At 33.6% G+C, this 23,435-nt stretch overlaps 2 protein-coding genes across 2 annotated transcripts; both read left to right on the top strand.

Moving 5' to 3' along the window:
• LOC108770432 (uncharacterized) lies at positions 1-403 on the top strand. The gene has a single exon (XM_018522014.1). It carries the CDS (start codon positions 17-19, stop codon positions 401-403), a length of 387 nt encoding a protein of 128 aa, XP_018377516.1. The 5' UTR covers positions 1-16.
• A 6,095-nt stretch (positions 404-6,498) lies between these two features.
• Positions 6,499-9,638, top strand: pasi1 (septate junction component pasiflora 1). Its single transcript, XM_018522002.1, has 6 exons — positions 6,499-6,705; positions 7,266-7,360; positions 7,500-7,599; positions 8,941-9,128; positions 9,210-9,260; positions 9,330-9,638. Exons 2-6 carry the CDS (start codon positions 7,274-7,276, stop codon positions 9,411-9,413), a joined length of 510 nt encoding a protein of 169 aa, XP_018377504.1. The 5' UTR covers positions 6,499-6,705; positions 7,266-7,273; the 3' UTR covers positions 9,414-9,638.
• The last annotated feature ends 13,797 nt before the right edge of the window (positions 9,639-23,435 follow it).

Genomic DNA, 23,435 nt, shown 5'->3' with positions numbered 1-23,435 from the left:
CGATGCGGTTTCACGGATGCAGGGAGAAGGGGGTTACATCAGAGAATACACGAAGAGTCCACGCTCGGCTTGGTTCGGTTGGTTGTTCACGATGACGGCGACGACGACGACGACGATGACACGACGCGCGAGAACGCGCCGCGCCGAGGCACCGCTTCGACTCTGCTTCGCTTCGCAAGTGCCGATGACGGGATCGACGAATGGCTGTCCAGATCCAGCTGGGTACCACGATGAAGCTGGCCCGACTCGACGCGAGAGACCATGGCGTGTATGCACGAGGCAAGGCGGACCCGACAGCACAAACCGGCACGAAGGAACGGCTTCGACGGCGCGGAGCGTGAGCGAGAGGGGCCCGACGGGGCCTAATCTGACCGGAGGGGCTCCTATGCTTCCTTCGTGCTAACTCTCCCTTGGCGAAAGGTGGCCGCCGAGCGAGAAGCTGCGGTCGGCCGAGATTTTCCTTGCCGACCATGCCTTTAACATTAATAATAATAGTTTTACAATAATATTAATTTATATACCGATTTTATTTTTATTTTGTTTATATTCACGTTTTTATGTTTATTGTTTTAAATTTTTAACTATGGTTTTATTTATTTTATGGTTTGTGACACTCAATTATTTTTTAATTGATATTATTGCGGCTGAAAAAGATCAAGTAGAGTGAAAACTTGTTTCGCTATTTGTATCAATTTGAGATTTCAATGAATCGAACTCGAGGATATTAATTTATCATTTTTGCTGTCGTTGTGTTTATATTTAGCCCTAATTATATTCAATAATAGTTTTGTTATATTAAAGAACTTTACATAATTTGTACGGGTAACTTCACATAGATATCAATTGTATCATGTTACCTGCTCCGCTCTGTGTGAGTGCAATTGGTATAAATACATTTATGAAGCCTATTAAATTTTAATAACATAGAAAGTCTGACTTTCTTTCTTTATATCTTTACTTTTAATAATTTATTTTGCGGTAATTTCTTTTAGATTTTATTTTAAAGTCTTGTGGTATTACCAAGAAATTTATTACGACCGTACATCTATAGGTTTCTTAGTTGAGGTTCTTATTTCGCTTGGGCGGGAGAGATCTCGGATTCAAATATCGCATCGCGTGGCTGCTCCCGCGCCACGCCGGCTAAATATTTCGCGGAATATATTAAGATATTAGTCACGTAACTCAGTGGACCTCCGCCACTATTAGCTTTCGAAGCAAAGTGATTTCCACGCGATCTTGGAGCACGTGATCGGTATCCAGAACATGCGATATTTCAGTCTTGATACTAACACCTACACTTTTATTCAATAATAACCGTTGATTCACTAAGATAATTATAGATTTTCTAGTATCTATTAAGTCTCATTTTTCAACCATTCTTTTACTCGAAGCATAGTTATAAAAAAACGACTATAAAGAATCGATTACAAAAAATTAAAATTGAAATTTATTATAATAATGTAAACAAAATTAATTATAGCAAATTAATAATGCTGGTATCTTTCAATATCGGTTATCTTTAAAACTGTGCAACATTTTGCATATATTATATTTATCTCAAAAAAAGCTAACTTTAAGAAATAAATTTAGCTCTTGTAAACAAGATTGTAGTCTCCAGATATGAATCTTATTCTCTTATCAATTCCCCGACTCATTGTCAGACCGCGTATCTGGCGTCATATACAGTCGTTGGCTGAACGTGCGAAGAGTCGTGTTTCCATTCGCAGATAATTCACAAGAGAGTTTGCGTACAAGAATATTTTGAAAGTAAGAGAATCCTTTTTCTTCGCGTATTATCTTACATACAAATTAACATTTGTGTTAACATATCTATAATATATTTGATCCTTTTAATTCCTGATTAAATCGAAACTATTCAATATAATTTATTGTTAAATTATTGGAGTTAACACGAACGTAGCATATCTCAACCTCTCTGTTCTTTCTCTCTCTCTCTCTCTTCTTTCTCTCTTTCTCTCTCTTTTTGATGCTGATACTTCGTTCAACTTGAGTGACTCTAGTACTCCGAGTACGTCAAGTTTACTCGAGCAGTTACAAGCGTCGAAGAAGAATTACATCAAATTCGGTTTGGTAATCAAACAAATAACGCATTCCTGCGTCAGATAATATAATTCGTCGCCAAAATACTTTCCGTTCCATAAACTCAGCTGATTGCAAAATTAAACAACCGAGACGAACCGCGCGATAAGTTTTATCACAAAGATAATAATTTTAAAGTGTGAATGCACTCAACGATATAAACCTGTTGCAACATTTCAACCTGCAATAACTGCATTTATACGCCGATTTTATTCGTAATTTTTAATTAATCACCTATGTTTTAAAATTTTATTTAGTGAAATACTATATGTCTCTTAATGTTCATATATTCTTGCATCGTTTATGCTAGACGCGATTTTATTGTTTAATCGTTTAATACAAAATGATCTGAAGAAACACCAGTCAAAAGCTGCTAATAGTCTTTGATAAACAAGTCAGATAAACAATCGCACACACTGTACGCACATGCACGCATACATCGAAGTCTACATTCATCGGCAGAAGCGGCGCGACGGGATGGCTGCTGCGTTTACTGATTATTCCGATTTGCTCAATTTGACCGGGGCATGAGAAGGGCCACGTGCTGGGTGTTGGTTGAAGATTTCGCGGCGTTGCCAGTCCACAGTTGTCTTCATTCCAACCATTGACACCGTTGAAGTACATCTCGGCAAGATGGCAACGTTGACAGTACCGCATGAGCGGCATGATAGTCCGAGTCCGACGCCTAAATCGAGAGGCAGTTTACAGTGGTCCACCGGATGCTAAAGAAGCTGCCGCGAGGGCACCGATAAGATAGCGAGCAATTGTAGAAAATGGTACAGAAGAATGGAGGACGGAGGGATCCGTATCTAGCGCACATAACATATGCACATGTATTTATAGCTTCTAGCAGGCGTCGGGAGATGACTACGGAACGCGTCTCTTGCTCCGTGTTTGGGCGCCGATGATATCCCGATGGCGGGGTTAATGGGAAGTTTGAAATTACTTGTCTATCAGTGGACGAGTATTGATGAATGGCGCGCGCGCCCGGTTTCATTTAAAAGAAGTTTATTTGAGAGGGCAATGGTCGACCTAGAACTCCAGATGTCTGAAGTAGAATGGGCTTTGGAACGCAATAAATAACACATTTGAAATGATTCTAAAAACTGTTTTCTATGTTATTATCTGGAAATGGTTGCATGGTATTAGTTATAACAGTTTAATCGTATTCAATGATAATTTCGTCATTATTACTATCCGATATGATCAGCTTCTCAATTTCGTGTTATTCGTTCCGTCGCATCGTTTCCGACTAGGTATACCTTTGCACCTTATACTATTGCTAATCCCAATGACGTTAATCCTGCTTGTCGATGATCTACGGCGTCTTAGAGCACCGCTATCTCGACGACTGTCTGGATCCATTACGCTGTTCGTTGTTGCGCCGAATGACTGTGAGGATTTATAGACGCATGTAGGCACTGTCCTCTCCGGAGTGAATGGATTTTATCATTTCATAGAGCCCCGTGAAATTCCTCATGGCCGGCCGACAATGACAGCCAATCAACAAACCATTCTGATCTTCGCGTACGTCGATTACAAAAGGAAACGTTCGAACATGTCTGTCCAGAATTTTTACTGATCTTCGTGACCCTTTAATTCTTTTTCTTCACGTCACTATTCGCTTATTTTATTTCGATTAAGTTACATCGTCTTTCGTGAAAGCGTGAAACGTGTGTGAAACGATAAAACACACTTCCTACATCGTACGAACTCCATTTTTTTTCTCGACAATCGAATTAGCATCGATTTATCTCAATCTACCCGGTTTCTGTTTTCCTCTGCGGTACCAACATGGCGATTCGCTACGGAAACCGCGGCCAGGTAATACGAAACCGTTGCACTACATTTTCCGCGGGTTAATCACCGATGACGCAGACAACTCGATAATAAATGTGACAACAACAGCAAGTTTATCTCAAGATTATTATAAATGCTAAAATTCATTCACTTTAGAGAGGATAGTGTCTACGTATATATTTACAAATCCTTGTGGTAAAAAGAAATCAATTTTTTGTCCATCTATTCAATTTCTATAAATATCTATCCCAGACCTAAATAAAACACAAAATCATAAGATCAAAATGATCAAGTTATGGAGGCATTCTGGTTTAGAACACTCAGAAATAGGGATTATAATTTAGGAATTTTTTTAAAATTGTAACTCCGATAAATTTTAGGAGTATATATGTATTTTATATATATTTAATAACAATTATTTTTTAATTTATTAATATTTGCCAGAGTTATACGTTATATTGCACAAGACGTTCTGTGCAACCATAATTTGCCATTAACAATGTAGAACCTATTCAAACAATCTAAAACAAAAGAGAAGTATATATTATCATTTGTTATTAGTGCTTCTTCTGTGTGAATTTCGTTCCGAGTGAAAAATTAGAGAATTTTTTCAAGTAAATCTTGCTTGAAAAAAGTTAGATCTTTTTCGTAATTTTCTCGACACTTTTTTTTAGCAAAAAGATTTATTATTAACATTTTATTGCTTTTATAAGTTTACAATTAGAAAAGATGTAACAATTACTTCGAATTACTCACAAGATAAAACCGATCTGTTTATTAGTTTTTGAATTATGACGTCAACGAACTTGAAAAACACGATTTCGAGAAAAACGCTTTTAAAGTTTTGAGTACTAATAAGTATTAATGTTCAATTTTAGTATATATACTTATACAATTAATTTCTAGTTAATCTGGCATTTCATAAAACAAATCTTCTTTATTATATATGTGTATTTAAAGGATTCTGTTTCCTTTTGATGCTTTTTCTAACATAAACCAATTCGCGTGTTGTGCGAATAAGAACTTCCCTATTTGAACGCATCGAACGGTCAGACGGATATCTACTAAATCGCTTCGTAAAATTTTCGAATTTTGAAATGATACTTTAGGAACATATTTCTTAGATATTTTATTATAAGAATATGAAAACAAAATTTTGATCTTTTAAAAGTTCTAAATCAGGATCTCATTTAAAAATTATTTAAAAATCATTATCATGTTAAAGATTTATCACAAAATCATCGTCAAATCAAATAATATCATGACTTTTCCTAAAACGACTTTTACTTGATATCATCTTTATTTTATTATCATTTTGTGTTCTATTTGGGATTGGTCTTTTATTGGCAAAAGAAATTCTTAAAATAAAACGCACAATATACGAATCATGGAAATTATTACCTGTTCACCGGGATTGCAATTTTTAAAGTATGAATTACAAAGTAACGTCGCGCAACTCTTCAAATGCACGTCTTAATAAGAGATATAGGTGTATAGTTATTTCTATTTCTACTCAGACTGACCTTGCACTGAGATATTAATAGATAATAAATCGCTGTATAAGTATTGATTGCGATAACGTTGCTACATCGAGTTTGTCACATTTGTTTGATAGATAAATTGATAAATCCCAGTATTAATCTTTATATAATTCAATTGTGTTACATAAGGCAGATATTGTATTCTTTTCATTCATCTTCAAATCAATAAAGGAAATTTAATTTTTACATAAATAGAGGCGTTAACTGTATTCTTAAATGTTTATTTAATAAATTTCCTAATTTTTTTAAAACTTGTATTGATTTATATATGTAGATACCAACATTATATATAAATATGATATATATTAAATATAATATAATATATAAATATAATATATAAATACGATCATATCTTAAGAAGTAAGACTGTGACGACAACACACGCTTTAAAATTGGCGCCACAAACACTGTACAGCGATTTCTGGTTACGTTTCATCTATTAGTCGCACTGTGTCACTAACTGGCAGATTGATTCAATATATTATCATATCGATATGAACTTATATTAAATTGACGAATTGATAAAAAAAAAGATAAATGTGCTCACCATTTATAAAACATAAGACTAGATTTGTTCACAAATCGTTTTTATATACTTTACTAAAAATGTATTCATAGATTTCTATTTTGATATATTGAGATTTTGTACAATAAAATAAATATAGAATTTGTAAAAAAAAAGAGAAAAAAGCAATAGATATTTTGTACAATAAAATAAATATAGAATTTGTAAAAAAAAAGAGAAAAAAGCAATAGATATGATTCCGCAAAATAAAAACTCTTCTACGATCAAAAATTAATTATAAAATATAAACTCTTTTTTGAAACCAAAAGTGTTAATATGCAAGTAATAAATAAGAACTTAGAATTTTATCAAGAATATTATTCAAAAATATATTAATATTTTGAAAATCTTCCTAATAAAAATAACTAGTTACAAATATTTGTAATCATGGTTTATTGGTATTATGGTACATGGCAACCTTAGCCAATTATTCGAAGCATAGAATCAACGCGTTACACAGACTTTGTGAAAAGGACACAGCCGGCATCGTGACCTGTTCGTAAAGTGGAGGGGGTCTTCAATGATGAACACGACGCCATTAACCGTACGTCCATCGACGCGTGTATGGCACTGTTCGTCAGTTCTGCTGTTATTCCGAGGCGATTCGAGCATTCGAATCTTGGTGATCGTGGCGGAAGTCGACATTTGCGGAAGAAATTCGACTGAAATTATTTTTCTTACCTGTACCTCCAAGAAATCGTAAGTACGAGCGAAAGAAGTACGATGTTTGAAAACGACTTGGTGCTGATGTTCGATATGAATTTAATGCATCGTCGCATCGTGTGCCATGGCAATGGAGAACGGTATTGGTATTCAATACACCAATATCGCGCCAAACGACAAGTGCTGTGTCTCATTTAAAAATTGTGATTGTATTTTAAGTTTCTTATACGTGCTTGGCAATTTTACATAAACAAAATCCAATGTACGTGCTTGAATCATTCCGCTTCTTGTAACATGAACCTGCAACGCTATTAATTATCCGAGCACTTTTGACGCATCTTCGACATCGGCGTTTGGGAAAGTGTTGCAAACGAATATTAACGTGATTTTTTGGATGTGGTATTAATTTTGCGCATCGGCACAATTTTGTTTTAATACGATAAAGCTTTTACTGTAATTTCCTTAGTATGTGTTTACGTTGGTAACTCTGGTGCGCGTCGACGCCCAAGTTTTGCGACTGTCGCTCAATAACGTCATCGTGATCGGTGTAATTAAAGCGCACTTTACGTTTTCTTATATTTGAATTTTTATTTCAGTGTAAACAATGGCGATCGTGGAATCTTATTGGACGCCATGCGTTTGGTCAAATAGTGTTAAGACCGGCTGCAAAGCTATAGCGTTTTACACAGTGGTGAGTGTCTTTTAATCGACTAAGAAATTCTATAAAATCACAATATAGTATAATAATGTTAAAGTATATCTAACAATATTATTCTTATAACATCTTGAAATTTACTATACAAGTATAATCAATAATTACTTCCTTGTAGGCGATTAGTATAGTGCTTATTACGCTAATATCTTATCAACTGGCTGGTGGCGATTCCACGCAGCTGTATAATCCGTTATTCGAAGCTGATGTAAGGGGATGTAAGTATATTGATCATGTATAATAATAGAGCTACAGAAACGAATATAAATTTTAGGAAGCTAAGCTAATGTATTATTTCTCGGATTTTTTTACGAAAATTATTAAAACTGTAATATTTGACTTATTATAAATGACTCACGTATAAAATATTTAATTACTAGTTATTAGTTTAATTAATTAAATTAATTTAAGTAGTCCCATTAGTTTAATTAATTTAATTAGTTACATTAAAGTACGATAGATAGATATTAATTCATACTTCTTTTAAGCAATAATACAAAATACGAGACAATTGCAAGTACAATTTGAAATTTAAAGTAATATTTGCAAAATTAAGTAAATAATAATATGATTAAAAGTTCTTAAAAAATCTATTGGCACAAATGTATGCGACTATTTATTGATGTATTCAGATCAACGAAATTCGAATTTGTTTTTTGTTTAATACGAAGCTAATTCTTGGATATAATGCAAATAGTAAAAGCAATTGAACAACTGTTTGTTTAAACGAAGCCAAAAATTTTCTGCATTATCTAATCATAAGTATTATAATATAATTTTATTTCTAATATTCCTAATATTACAATGTAATATTTTGAAGAAGAATATGCATCATGTAATTATCGTATTAACTAAAATTACTAAAGCTGTTAAAATAACTGGTTTGTAATCTTTTATAAAAAATTATTTAAATTCATAACATAAATGTGCATTTTCCTTGACTTTTGTTGCAATAGATATATAATTAAGTTAATTAAATTTACTTTTCCTTTTTATCCCTTTTTTCGAAGATATGTGTAGTATACTCAAGCAGAAATTAATCATACTTCTAATCTTAATTATAGGTTTACTATTACAGAAATCTAATACTAACTAATTTAATACTGACCAATTTATTACTGAAAAATTAATTATTATAGTTACTTATTTGGAATATTAAAAGTACTAAACAATAGTGCTTTTTATACTTAAAATAAGTAATTAACCGTCCAACAGTATTCGTGTCCAAGTTATTTCTAACAGTTCTTATACTTGCGTAATTTTTATAACTTTTTAAACTTTTTATCCAATGTAGAATAGCAGAATAATTTAGTAGAAATCTTAAAGAACATGTGCGAATTTTTACAGAATTTTTCCAGAATGATCCATGTGTGTCGCTCTAAAGTGCTGAAAATATGTGTGCCATTGCAGGGTTAATTACTGTCTCTCAGTATTGACTAATATTAAATTTCTGTAAGAGTATTAATATTTATAAACTTAATTCTAGTTTATGAACTTTTAACTTTTACAGCATACTTAGCATTCTATTAAAAACAATAAGAGATGCCTACAATTTTTAGCTATGCAAGTTGTCGGAGGCTTCCTCATCTTCTATCTGCTTCTGTTGATCATATGCGCCTTGTTAATGGTTTACGGCGTAAAAGAAGGCGTACGTGGATGGTTATTGCCATGGCTCGTTGGATGGTTCATCGTTTGCTTGTTCCAGTTAGCCTTTGGACTATGGCTTTTAGGCGGTTATTATATTTATGTGAGCTTCCTTTTCTTTATTTCGGCAATGTGACTGTTTTAATACTCGCAATCATATCATTTCTTTATGTTTTTATTTCAGTTGGACTCTGTATTTGCGACATTATGCAATTGGCTTTGGATGTCTTACAACGTAAGTGTATTTTGTTTTTTAGTGTATTTGAGTTATTTTCAGTATCATATCCTTTATGTTTTTTTACAGATATACTGCTGGCTGGTTGTTTTGTCGATGTACAGAATTTTTGCAAAGCTGCAATCTCCAAACATAGAACTTTTATGGCCTTAAAAGAAAGCATAATGTACGAAAACAATATATACACACCTATTGCGACCAAAGTAAGGAAGAATCTCTATTTCCATTTACTTGTAAAACGTAACTTTACGTAAGACGCATGAACTTGTTAAGAATCACACAAAGTTCTCCAGTCGTTTTAACATACACTCGAAAAATTTCAACAGTCTAAGAAAGCAAAATTCATCTTTTCATCGATATCATATTTTAATTTTTACAATTAGCATTTAAAATTTATATATATTTTTAATGCAATATTTTTTTAATAGTATTTATCTTTAATAACGTTTTTAAAAATTTTTAAGTAGACTTTAGACCGTGACAAATCTAATTATATTTTTTATATTTGTTACGTTCATATAATATTCAATTAACATTGATCATGTCATGGAGCTTTTCTACTTAAGTTTGAATAGTGTACAATTTGTTAGTGGATGAGATTGTTTATTTCATAACGGAAGACTGAGAGAGGCCTTTTAAAACATCCGTCCAAATCACCGCATAAGCATAAAAAGCTTAGAACCTCGTTAAATAAGCAAATCAAAATAATAATAATATAATAATATCATCACGTTAATTAAAAATTCGTGTTAGGCCTTTTACATGGCCACTTATTCTGAGTATTTTATATAGATTATACAATTTTTTTATAAATTATTTTTTCTACATAATTAGTCTAATAATATACTTATAAATCCTTACTCGATGTATAAGAGCGTCTATTTATATTATACAAGCAATTTATATTAAGAATAAATAAATATTCTATTATTATTATTATCTTCCATTACAAATATGTGTAACTTTTTACATTTTTCTATTTTCCTTTCCTGATACACAAATTGCCTCTTTTTGTATAGTATAAAATAATACTTAAAAAATCTTTAACTACTAATATATGTTTTCTGCTGGCAGAAATTTATAAAAAGAGAACAACTAACAATCTTTGTGCTAACAGCTCTTATATTCCTTATGTTATATCAACTACACAGTAGATGGCATGACGATTCACTTTATTCGGGTAAAGAAAATTTATCTACAAATGGTATATTCCCCAAGTAGAACAACAAGTCGCATGATAACGTAATATTAAAAAAATGACATTAAAATAAATCGGAAATGATTGAAAAATGATTTTTAGTGATCATTTTGGAATCATTTTGACATCATTTTATCATTCAAATATAAAGTATCTTATAAAAAGATAAATTTTATAGCAGGAAAATTCTTATAATTTTGTAAGTTTTTATATAATAATAATTAATATAATAATTGATATATGATAATTTTATATCACCTATCTCTCTCTCTCTTCTCTCATAATAATTTATCATTATTTAATATTTCCATGTTCTACAGAAAAACAAAGAATCGTTAGTTTTATTTAACATACTATTTATGTTACTCAATTGTGAAAATTTAATGTAGAAGTTGTGAGAATTCACCAGCAGTGTGTCTATGACTATAATTATAAATCGGGAGACCAATTATAAGAGACTTCAACGCGCATATACTCTCTAAATTCTTTGGCATAGGATTTCGTTCTTTTGGAGTAAGATTCACTTAAAAAAATTTAGAAAGAATGTATAGAATATATATATCGATTCTCGTGCATTTTTAACAACATATAGGCTTGAAAAGTCGTATAACATATGTACAGTTTCAATTTAGAATTGTGTTTCAAGACCTACAAATAATTAGTGCGTAGTTTGATTTAACTGATAATTGTAAAATTTATATAAAAATATTATTAGGCACCAAGACCCGCTTTGATCGAATATAAATTATATATTATATTCGGTTCTTCTTCCTTTATTTGTGTTCGGACAGCATTTTACATGCTAAATGTAGAAATATTGTAAATTATGATCTTTTTTAAATTTTTAGTTTAATGAATTTTCAGCTTAATGAATTTTTTTAACACATGCATCTATAATAGATCTTTATCACATATGATTTTCAATTTATCTTTATATATTTCTATTTCTTCTTCTCAACTATTTATTGTACTATCACTTATCAAAAGAGCATATACATCCTATAAGTAGCACAACAGTAACCAAATATTGGTTTAATATTAGCCTATTATATTCCATTATATCCCATTAGATTCGTGAACAAGCCCAAATGACTGTGCGAATCATTCCTCCGGATAATATCCGAATTGTCACTGTTTATACCGTTTGACTTACAAATGGCGGAATGAAAACCGCGAGTTCGATGATGCGCCGATATCTGCGAGAAACCAGGCGCTTTCTAAGCGCGACCTGAGTACCGTGGTTCCTGTTTCAGTGATTAATGACGACGCGAGAAATCCTCCCTCATCGGACCACCGGGTTTGCGCGCGAGCCCATCTGTCGAAGACGATATTAATGGATTCGTCCTAGTGAAACGTAGCTTCGTATCTTGCATCCAATTAGCGACGCGGTCTGTCGTGAGTGCGGAGAGAGAGCGCGGAAGACTTGACAAATTCTCGCGAAATAACGGCTTATGTTTGCGGATTAACGGCGCGCGTGTCTATATCGTCGCCTCTGGCAGTATTTGAAACATATAAGTTAAGCTGATATTTCACGGTGATAACCGTTAACGTTTGTCTTCGCTTCGGACGTATCATCGAATGAATCCGTCTCGTTCATTCTTGTGGGAACATACTAAATAATATATCAAATAAATATATAAAGAAGCTTAATCGAATTTATTATTTTCTAATCTTAACTACTAAACATGTATAATTAAAAACTATTTTAAAAAATTTACATATTTATTTATATGTTTATTATGTTAAAAATTGTATACATTAAAAAGATTATTTTACTAAATTCGAGCATATACATATCATATTTTTATTTTCGTTACTTACTACAATTTATAGAAATTTTGGTGAATTTTTAATGTTCGTGGTTGTGATAATGCAAGTAGCATTTTCTGCGGCAGCAATCTTTCCTTTCTTATACCGATAGCTCTACTCGCACATACACGTGCATAAATTGTAGGCGGCTTAGAAGTGCTGATAAGACTGATATGGCGCATAACGCGTCCATAAACGATGTATAAAAGTATGAATGGCACATTCTTCTTATATTGTCGAGAGAAAAACGTTTCTGTATAGGCTCGTCCAAAGTATGTAGTTTAAAAGTATCGTACTAAAAATATTTTATACATTTTTACTTCTCTCTCACTTCTTACTTTTCTGCTTTTATTTTTATTATTTTCTTAGTAATAATACTTTATTAATAATACTTTGATTAAAGTATTTCCCTTCGAACAAATCAATTTTGGAGACGAAAAACGGCAGGAATTAAGTTTAACACCTAATATTTTATTTTTCATTACTTTATTCTATTATATATATTTTTAATTTGTTACTTATGTATTGTTTTCAGCGCTCGAGAGGATGCAATTTTAGGGCACTTAATAAATAACAATATTTATCTATTTATTTCTCTCCTTATTTTTTTAATATATTTATGATATTAATTTAAATTCTCTTTATGTAACTTTATTTTTATATTAATAAATATATGTGTTTCTTGTAATAAAATAAAAGCCGTCATGCGCTCATATATAATTTTTTAGTCACGCTAAATTTGAAATTAATAAAATTTGTATAATCGTAAGGATCGTAAAACTGCAGAGTATCTGTAAGATTTGTTTGCGATAAAAGTCTGCGGACTAAGAAAGTGACAGCGGTGGAGCATCGACAGAGCGACTTCGCCATATGACGACGAAGTCAAGCGAGTCAACGGCCCTAAACGTCAAGCGGAAAGGGCGGAAACGGCGGGCCGTGCATAAATAAGCGCCTGGAAACCACAATGCGTTTGCGGAGACGTCGCGTGTGGGCAGCGGCCGAGCAGTGCGTGTACCGGCCATTCGACCTGAAAATCAATGTGAAACAATTTGGCTGACGACCTCTCACGTGACATGCCGTAAATCTCCGGGACGTCGATGATCTTAGCAGGTATTTGGTCTCTAACGCGCCGCAATAGAATGTAACGCGTTGTAACAGCGAGAAACGGACTTGTCGACATTGGGATCTTAAATCTTACGAAAATGCATACAACATGTAATAATAAGCAATATACATTATATATATAGAAGCTGGATAATATCATAATAATTACTTCTGATAAAACTAATGTTAATGGCTATAGAGAATAAAGAAGTAAAAAATACGTACTGTGTGTTTCTTTATAAAAGTATCAGGAGACGCGATAGTGGCTCCGGCCATGTTCAAAAATCAAAAATAAGATTATTAATATTCTTAATATATCAATTATTTGTGCTCGTTTAATATAAGATTTAACTTGAAATCAAATAATTTAATTTATAAAATAATTCCAGAAGTGATACTTTCGTCTAATTTTGCGGATTTATTGCTATAACACAACAATTGTAATTATTATAATAATTATGATAAATGTTACCACAACATAAATTTATGGTCAATTCCTCATATGTACTTTCGCATAAATACAACATTTAAAGACACTTAAATTTAACGCGGTTAATCATATATCTCTGTACTTTCGTGATTAACAATAATTACGCCCGCGAATGCCATTTAAGGACACTACGAACTTTCGACTTTCCCTTCCCTCTGTCTGCCAATTACAATCGCCGCGTTTGGATGAGTCTTAACGTCTCCGAGCGTTTCACGAGTTGTTGTCCACTGTTTATTAAGCCAGTTTCACGATTTACAATTCCGCCAAGCGAAATGCAAATTAATTGAGAAGGAGATGGAAAAGTCGGAGGAGATATTGTGGCGCTTTAAGAGAAAACGAGAAAAGGATGAGTTAAAAGGAATAGAATCACTCGTAATGGTCGTAAATATCTCGTACTGGATCCGTAGCGAGCATTATAGTTTCATAAAAGATCATGACGCGTAGATATATGAAAGTCCCATCAAATTTATGCAGCATTTGACTCATCCTCCTGTAAAATGGAAATTAATCTTTTGCCACTTACACTTTAATATGCGACGAATTCTGCTTCGACTTCTTGTTAATTCATACTTTATCGTTTTCATGAATGAAGCAACGATAAGCATTCAGATAAGCCATTAAGTTATCAGATATCGATAACGAGAAGCTATTTTAGAGATTGTGACATATACACTTGAGAAACAAAATTGTTCAATTGACTAAATTAATTTAGATTGTCTTTATTTATTTCGATAAAAAATGTAAATCAAATTTATTATATTTAATTTGAATACATACATTCTATCCAACGAAGGAAATAAAAACAAAGTAATTAATTTAGTCAAATGAAGAATTTTTTTCTCAATGTATTTACCTTATTTTCTTAGTTTCTTGAATGCGGATCGCGATTAATGATCCTTAATCTTTAATTAATTTTATTATAATGTTAGAAACTCACGTTTAATAAATTGAATACTTGTATATTTATTTACATTCTTTAAAATTGAAGCAATAAACTTTAAAAAAGAAAATTATTACGTTTAACTTCTAAATGATAAATATATTTGTGTTTACTTTTAAATTAATCTTATTGCCGTAACATAAACATGAAGAAAATCGATATCAATTTATTCACACATGATTTACGTTTACCCAAAAAAAAAAACTTTTATTCAATGTGTGAAATTGAAGTCTGGACAGAGTTGAATGTTTATCCTCCGATCTTCCCCAGGAAAAATAACACCCTCGGTCAGTGGCTCCAATTTCATCTTCTGAATATCGGAGTACGTTGAAAAAGAGATGGATACGTTTTAAGAAAACACTTAAATCGTGGTCTGCCCTGCTTCAGGTTTTGAGGCGCCCTAAGGTCGAGCGATAACCATTCGGACAGATATGGTTGAATAAACCTCTTTGAATGACTTTCTATTTGTCGAAACAAAATGAGTTTGATCTATTCGTGTGCATTTTTTATTTCTTATCTTTTATTTTTGATGCTCGCACACAGGAAAAATGCTTTACCTTCTTTTCTGGTATCGATAGAGAGAGAGAGAGAGAGAGAGAGAGAATTCGTTTTTTTTAATTATGAATTCTTTATATTATTTGTATTTATTCTAAATCGTAATTAAACAAATATATTACTAACAAAATACTAGCATTTTCATCAGAACAGTCTACAATCAATCGTTCAATAAAAATGCAAAATTTAAAAATTATAAAAAAAATTTCAATTTTACATAAAAATTGACTGAACAAGTTAAAATATTAACATTTAATATAAATGTGTGCTTTTCAATTCAACATTACGATTTAAATAAATAATCAATACCTTTAAGCATTTAATTTTATTAATTCTATTCTAGCCTGTTAGTAAAAAATAATTTAAATTAAAAAAAATTTTATGTATAAAGTGTATTAAAAATAAACTGTTTTTAAATTTATGAATACTTACAATTTAACCTTTCAGATTTTAATTTCTTTTATACACGATGAGAATGAAGAAAGTAATGCATTTTGATTACATTTCGGCGAACCCTGATGAAAAAACTGCGCCTCACACTACGTATAAAAAAAAGAAATTTTTTCGAGGAACTGATGCAGATTTTTGGAGCAGCAGTGCATATATGCAAAGGGACCGACATACAGTCTCATAACGTATGTATCTCGCTTTCTATCGGAGCTCGTGGAACCATATTAGTGCATCCTGCATTGCACAAACCGCAATAGCCGGCTACAATCTGGCTCCATATTAGCAGCGTGCGTCGTTTATTTCTTTTCGTGTATACTTCATTGATTGTAACAATACACATGATATTTGCACGGTAATGCACTCACGCACTCGTACAATTGTATTCCCTCTTGCAGATATGCTGTCATTGCTCAAATGATACGACGATTCCTCTCTTTTTTTTATATCATCTAATTTAATAATTAAAGTTATTATTTTCTTAGACATCAAGTGGTTGTGGAATACTTTTATATTTTATATTTTTATATATTTTGTCGCAAATTTATCAGATAATACTCCATCGCTCAAAGATAGCTCCGAAAAACTCGACGAAGAATTCTAATAGAGAAGATCCTTATAAACGATCCGCGATCGTAGATCATGTCTCGTGCAAACCTCCGCGCCGTAGGTTATTTATAATTGTTAGGAGCGCATTGTAACGAGTGCCTGAGTTATTGGACGTCGCGAGGAATATTGTGTCCTCGTTGAACCTCCTGTCATGTCATGGCCACGCGCATACTTTGTATCACACCCGTTATACTTGCGAGGCTCTCAGGCGATGAGGAAGCGTCGTGGACCTCGACCGACTTAAACTGCATTTCCTCGCTGCATCGCGAATCCCACGGTTTCTATAACAAGCCTCGCGATACGAGTTTTCAAGTTCTTTATACCTCAATTATAACACGCAGCAACGTCAGAGAAATAAATCAAGAAATAATTTGGACGCTAAATTAAAAGCTCGATTAATAAATCGCATGTGAATTACTTCATTAACTTGTCTGATGGCCAGGAAATGTATGTATAGTTACGCTAATGCCCAATTAGTGCATCTTCCATGAATTACATTTTTAACTGACATGGATAAATTCTGCTTCTAAGAATTAAATTCGTAAATTGTCTGAATTATTTAAGACGATTATTTAAGACTCTAATATCTGTATATTACTTTACAAAGATTTAAAACTGTTTTTTTTAAATATCATTATTTCGAAATATAATTTAAAACTTTCTATGTGCGAAATATTGAAAGGACTACTTATTTTTCTATAATTTTGATATTTCAAAGAAAAATTTTCACAAATGTATTTTCTCATATGAAAAAATTAAATGAGATTTAACTCTGTCTTTGTTTAATTTTGTTTATAAAAAGGATCGATATAAGTCAGGTAAGCCTCAAATAATTTGAATCAATGTTTATGGAACGATTCTTAGGGTTTTATAGAAATTTAAATCTGCTAGAAGTGGACGTTCTGTATTCCTTCGCAACTGATACTCCTACGAGATTCTACCACCGCAGAACAGTGAGACTTAAAGACCTTGTAGATCCCTCGGACGAGGTTTCTCTCGCGTCCGGTCGCGTGTCGCAGATCCGCGTTGCTTTCATGGCGTCGAATTAATTTTCATGGATTTCCGCGGGGCGAACGAGACAGGCTCGCGCCACGAACACGATCGTTCCTCGGCCGTAGAGGGAAATTAATTGGACGCGGCTGTGCAACTTTACGGCTGTCACCATTATGTGGCCTTTACAGGCGGCTTAAAACGTCGTTGCACCGCGCCATACGAGATAGTTAACGATTAATGCAATCGTCCGTTCGCTTGCTCGCTCGCGTTCACCGGCGCGCGTGTTTCACACGCGGGGTCTCGACTGAACGACGTTAATTGCGCTATCAAGTAACACGAGGGTGTCGCGTACCGCCCGCGATAATTGCGACTAACTAGTCGCTTCAATTGGGATAAATTGTCATTTTCTCGCGATCGCTTTTTTCGCTGTCACATCTGTCGCGGATCCTCTCATATACATTTATTACGTTTCATCTAATTGTATCACTCTACTAAATCAATTTAACAAATATTGAATTGAATCGCTGACAGCCGTAGAAATGGATTACTTTCGTATTAAAGAAGACACTGCGAGACAGGCTTCTAAAGTTCTCCAGAGAAGAATACATTTCAAACCGACTGTAATAATATACACAATTAAAATGAACCATTTTTTTAAAACAATATTAAGTGAAAATGGACCGAGAAATATTGAATATAATTAAGTGAAGAGAGCCCTATGCAAGGTAAGTCTTAGAGTAACATTTTTACGTGATTTTGTATAATTTTCAGTTCAAACAATTGCGCGAAAATTATATATTTATTGGTCTTGAAATACAGTTCTAAACTAAACCTAGAGTATATAATATCACAAGTTAAATTGCATTAAAAAAATTTTTTTTTATATTAACACATTAATTAATTTTTGCACAAACAAGTTTTTTTGCTTTATAAAACTATTATATATTTTTCAATACTTTATACCTTAAATATGATTGTCACGCAAGCATTAGAATACGCATTATGAAATTATTCGGAATGCATCCCGATCTGAACTGTTCAATTATTCCCTAGATTTTTATTGTATTTTTATTGTATTTTCTAGAAAAAATGGAATAATTCCGATTGGAATCTATTTCAAACAGTTCCATAATACATGCCCTGAATGACGAGTTTTAGATTTAATTTGTAAATGTGTGAATCACTTGAGCGATGACCATGGTAGGTAACAATCACTTTGACGCAAACTATACAGCAGTAATGAACGCAGTTCCTGCCACGCGCTTTTCACCGGAACCCGCAAATAGGCCGACAGTGTCCAATTTCACATTACGCAAAACTGAAACCGAGCACGTCCGTTCAGTTCTCCATCTGCACCTGTACATTGTAACCCAAGCGTCCGCAAGGACGAATCTAAATTACCACTCTCGCAATTAATACGTGTCATGGTCGCAGTAAATAAACGAAGAACACATAGACATATGGCTGTTGCTCGTAAACTGCAAACTGCGGCGAGCGCAAACGTAATCAATAATGATTCTGCGGGTTACCGTAACCTGAATAACGACACTATTGGTTGCGTAATTGATACGCGAAGTTATGGTGGATTATATCGCTTGCAGTTTATCTGTCTCTCACACCGCAATTGAGTAAAAGGCAAATAAATTAATTGCGCCTGGTCTTTAATTCCGAGAGCGGCGCGATTAATTGGAGAAATGCTCGCACGGTTGTGTCGTCGTGATGCATTTATTACTCGTGCGAGACACGCTTTCCCACGATCGCAACACAGCTTTTCCTCCCATTCTCTTGCGAAAGAGATTCGGAGGTTCCGAAGTGCTCTTGAGAGAGAACCCGGATGCTCAAGGGATCAAAGGATTTGAGGAACGCGCCGCTGTATTAATACCGAAATCCCTATTATTATTGAAATCATTCGGACCCTGAGGGTGTCACGGTGTGTTAAAGCTACTATGCTTGTTGCAGAGGTGCTATTATATACCGGGTGTATGTGAATGAAGAATTATTGTAGCGTGCTTGGTGGTCCACGCGAACATAAAGAGGATTGATGTAAATCATTATCAAATTTAATACTGCCAGTTTAATTGTTACTTAATTGTACAAAATGTTATGGTTGGATCAATTTCACATCCAATAAATAAATAACGTTATAATTTATATACGAGTTCATTGGAAAACAATTTTTCTCATTACAGAGAATTAACATTTTTATATTAAGATTTAATATTTTTATATTAAATTTCATATTTTCATTTTCTGCAAAAGAAACAATTTAATTAAGGTGTAATCACATTTACAGATCGCTTCATTTAATTACTTACTCCACCATGTTAGTAAGTCAAATTGAAATTTGAGTATTTACGCGTTACTTTCACAGAAAGTATCTCTCTCTCTGTCTCTCACAAGAAGGAAACTTTTCCGTGCGATCGTTCGTCGCGATTCCCGCGTAAACCGCAAAATTCCAGACGGATATGTCGGCGAGAGCCCGTAAAAGTCGTGGATCTCCCACGCGGATGGATCTCGCGGGAGAGATCGCACGGAGCGACGCTGGTAGAGCGGATTATGGAGTTTACGTGTCGTATTATCATAGACAGTGCAATGTCACGAGCGCCTCGTCTCGTGTATCGGGGCCTTATAGGAGCGGCCCCGACCAACCATCTCGGTATAATCCGTCGATCCGTATTGCGAGATCGATGCGCGAGGCGCTGCAGCTGGTACACGTACTATATGTATGCATGTCGATACCGATACATAAGCCCGTCCCTCGTAGAAATTAATCCCGATCGTGGTTCGACGATCCGTCATTGGACAGACTGGTGAGCTTAGCTCTGCGCTGAAGACGAGAACTCATACGAACGTTCAGCAAATGCAGGGATACGCTGGGAATCGGTAATATAATAGTTTACGATGTTGACAGAGACGAACTGCGGGTAGAGGAACGAAACCGAACGTGAGAAGTATATAAACGTGTATAACTTTGAAATTGCCCGCTTTCCAAGACCATAAATAGATGCTTTCGAATAGTTTTGTTATTGATTTTATTCAGTTTATATCCAAAAAGAACAATTTTGCTGAAACATCTAAGAATTTAGATATTATATACAGTTTTAGAAATAATTTTGTTGAGCCAAAAAAATAATTATTATAATTTTAATTAATTATAATAAATAATAATAATTATTATTATTTAGAAATAATAATTATTAATAAAAAACTCCAGCATGATGCAAAAACATAAGATTTTAGCAACTAGCTTGAATGTCCTACATAATTATTTTTATATTGTACAACAAAGAATTATTTTCAAATCTGTATCTAACTAAATTATTAGATATTTTAGTAAAACCGTTTTTTCGTCGTACGTTAAATTTTATTGATTTTGTTTTCTTTTTGTATTACTAGTAATTGTAATAGATTTATAAGCCTGTAACTCTCATAAACTTTAATTATAATGTGTATTATAATATCTCGGATAATACAATTTATCAAAGAGAGTTCTGAAGTAGTATACAAGATTTAAGAATGATCATTGATAAATGTCAAGTCTCTACATTAAAAACTGGCGTCAGATAATTTAAGTACCGTGTCAAATTATTCTCGCATTAACATTAGTACATCATTTAGGCGAATTATCTAATATCTAACCGAGGTGCTCTCGCGCACGTGTTTTAAGCATAACGCGTAGTCGGTGCGATCAAACAAAATTGAACGCACACATAATCATGAGCAGTGTGCATTATCTTATCACGCGCTATGGATCGCAGAGGAAGATGGCTCTAATGACTGTCGGGAGCCTCCTTATCCGGTAAGAGGCGGGTGTACCCGCTTATTATTCCTAGCAGAAGACGAAACAAGGACGAGAAGGTAACGTGAGTATCACGTGCAAGGCGACCATAGCTTCTGCACCGAGAGCTGCCTCGAGCATTTCGGCGCGGCGTTCTCGAGAAGAGGAGCACGCCGCTGCTCGTGGGAAGATGAAATTGGGTTAATCCTACGAGCCGTTCTTCGTCTCCGAGAGGGCAAGCCGCTGCTGGGACGAACATGGCGCGCGTACATTTGTCAAAGTCCACGGAACTTCCGACGCGCGTGGAGAACGCGCTTCATGCGGTTTGTCGCGAAAATAGCGTACATGGCGACGGCGCTTATTCGCGAAACACAGGAGGAAATAAAATTCAAGGAGTGTTCCAGTTGAGGCATTTTAAAAGGGAGTATGCTCTAAATATAGAAGAATCGCCTCTGTCGCATTTATATTCACAAATAGAACGAAAAGAAAGTTTCTTGCGCATATATGTGGAATATAAAATGTTGAAAGGTATTAATTGTTTATTGTAATTATATACAAAGTAACTGCATCCAATATGGCTTAATATCCGATATAACCTACTCGTTGTTTTAGGTAATTGCACAAATAGTTAAATTTTAAATAATAGATAAAAAGAGCTACGAGCAAAACGTTAGATCTTACTTGTTGATATTTAATAATCTATTAGAACATTACGACATACGTTTTGACCAGTTGTTAGGTTATTTTCAATATTGAATAAACAATTTAGACGATTACATTTGAAACGCAAATTACAAATTAACTTAAATTTTAATAATTAAATTCATTGCACCTATAAATAAACATTGAAAATGTCTATATTTTCAATTAATGTTCAAAATGTTTGTTTTTAATATGATACTAGTTTTCAATGATGGACTCAGCAAAAATCGCAACGTATAGGTAAGTCATACAGTTACCGTATTTAATCGTGAAAATGCAGAAATGCATTGTCTAAGTGATAAATTGTTAGATAAGTATATTTATTCTGTGCCTAAAAAAAACTCTAAAGACTCTATCAAAAGTACTACAAAGTAGAGCACAAAAAATGAAATTTATAATAAAAGTTAAATTCATAACAAGGATGTAAATGTTTAAATTTAAGGAAGAAATATTATGAAAGAGAGATTAATATAGCGTGGCAAAGGGGAAGCTGTAACGTATAATATTATGAGTATAACACGAAGCGAGCCAAAGTATTACCGATTTCTTACACTCGCCGTAATGACGAATAAATTGCTACATATATACAGCCTAGGATAACCCGTCGTGACAGCCGCGGGCTCCATAACGTTCATTTTAGCACGAAGATCAATTTACGCGTTATTACAATTTCCTCATTCTTGAAAAAAAAAAAAATTTAGCTTTGTGACATTTCCGTTAGCGGATATAGACGCGATCTCATTATCACTTGCGAAGCTGATGCGAATTAATAATTTTTAAATTCTCAACAGACATTTCGCGAAAATTTCATAACTCGTTATCGTGAAATGTTAAACGATAATATACGCTATGCCGCAACAGATTTATGGCAACAGAAATAAAAGAAACGTTACCTCGAGCCACAATTGGCACTTCGCTCAAAACGCAACTCTCGTTGCAACCCTAAGATGCAATACCGAAGACCCAGCGCCACTCCTGCTAAGTGCTACTTCCTCGAGGGATCGTTGTGGCCGATTGTTGCGTGCATAACCATGCCGGTGATTATGCACTCTCATGTAGCACAGAAAGGTTGCAGCAATGTTGCAAAAATCTTTCTTTGCAAGATTGCACATTGCAAAAACATTACAAAATGTTGCTGTAACATTGCAGCAATAGTAAAATATCTGTTTTTTTAAGAAATATGTTTTAACAATATTTTTAAACACTAAAAAATAGTAGTATCTATATAATCTATATCTCACTGCGTTGGTGTTAATTATATTACATCAGTATGATGTAGATTTGATATGGGTTTTAAATCCACATCATGAGGATTAATACAAACACTAGAGGTGTGAAATCCACATCATATTGATGTTAATATTAACACCAACACAATGAAACTTATACATATATACATCGCATGGGTAATAAATCCATACCAGAGGTGTTGAATCCAAGTCAACATTTTTTAGAGTGAAACGTTGCATTGCAATATGTAATGTTGCAACGTTGCAACAATATTGCCGCAAACTTCTGTGCTGTACGGGCTCTCACCTGCATAGCTCGGC

This window comes from Trachymyrmex cornetzi, unplaced genomic scaffold (genome assembly GCF_001594075.2).
Source record: "Trachymyrmex cornetzi isolate Tcor2-1 unplaced genomic scaffold, Tcor1.1 scaffold127, whole genome shotgun sequence".
Lineage (NCBI taxonomy): Eukaryota > Metazoa > Arthropoda > Insecta > Hymenoptera > Formicidae > Trachymyrmex > Trachymyrmex cornetzi.
Note: the sequence above shows the minus strand (reverse complement) of the source record. Positions and strands in the feature narration are given on the sequence as shown.

Excerpts from the sequence above, each read along its gene's own strand:
- LOC108770432 (XM_018522014.1), top strand. The coding sequence starts at position 17 with ATGCAGGGAGAAGGGGGTTACATCAGAGAATACACGAAGAGTCCACGC.
- pasi1 (XM_018522002.1), top strand. The coding sequence starts at position 7,274 with ATGGCGATCGTGGAATCTTATTGGACGCCATGCGTTTGGTCAAATAGT. Across the intron at positions 7,600-8,940 it reads CGAAGCTGATGTAAGGGGAT|CTATGCAAGTTGTCGGAGGC; the intron begins GTAAGTATATTG and ends TACAATTTTTAG. Across the intron at positions 9,261-9,329 it reads GGCTTTGGATGTCTTACAAC|ATATACTGCTGGCTGGTTGT; the intron begins GTAAGTGTATTT and ends GTTTTTTTACAG.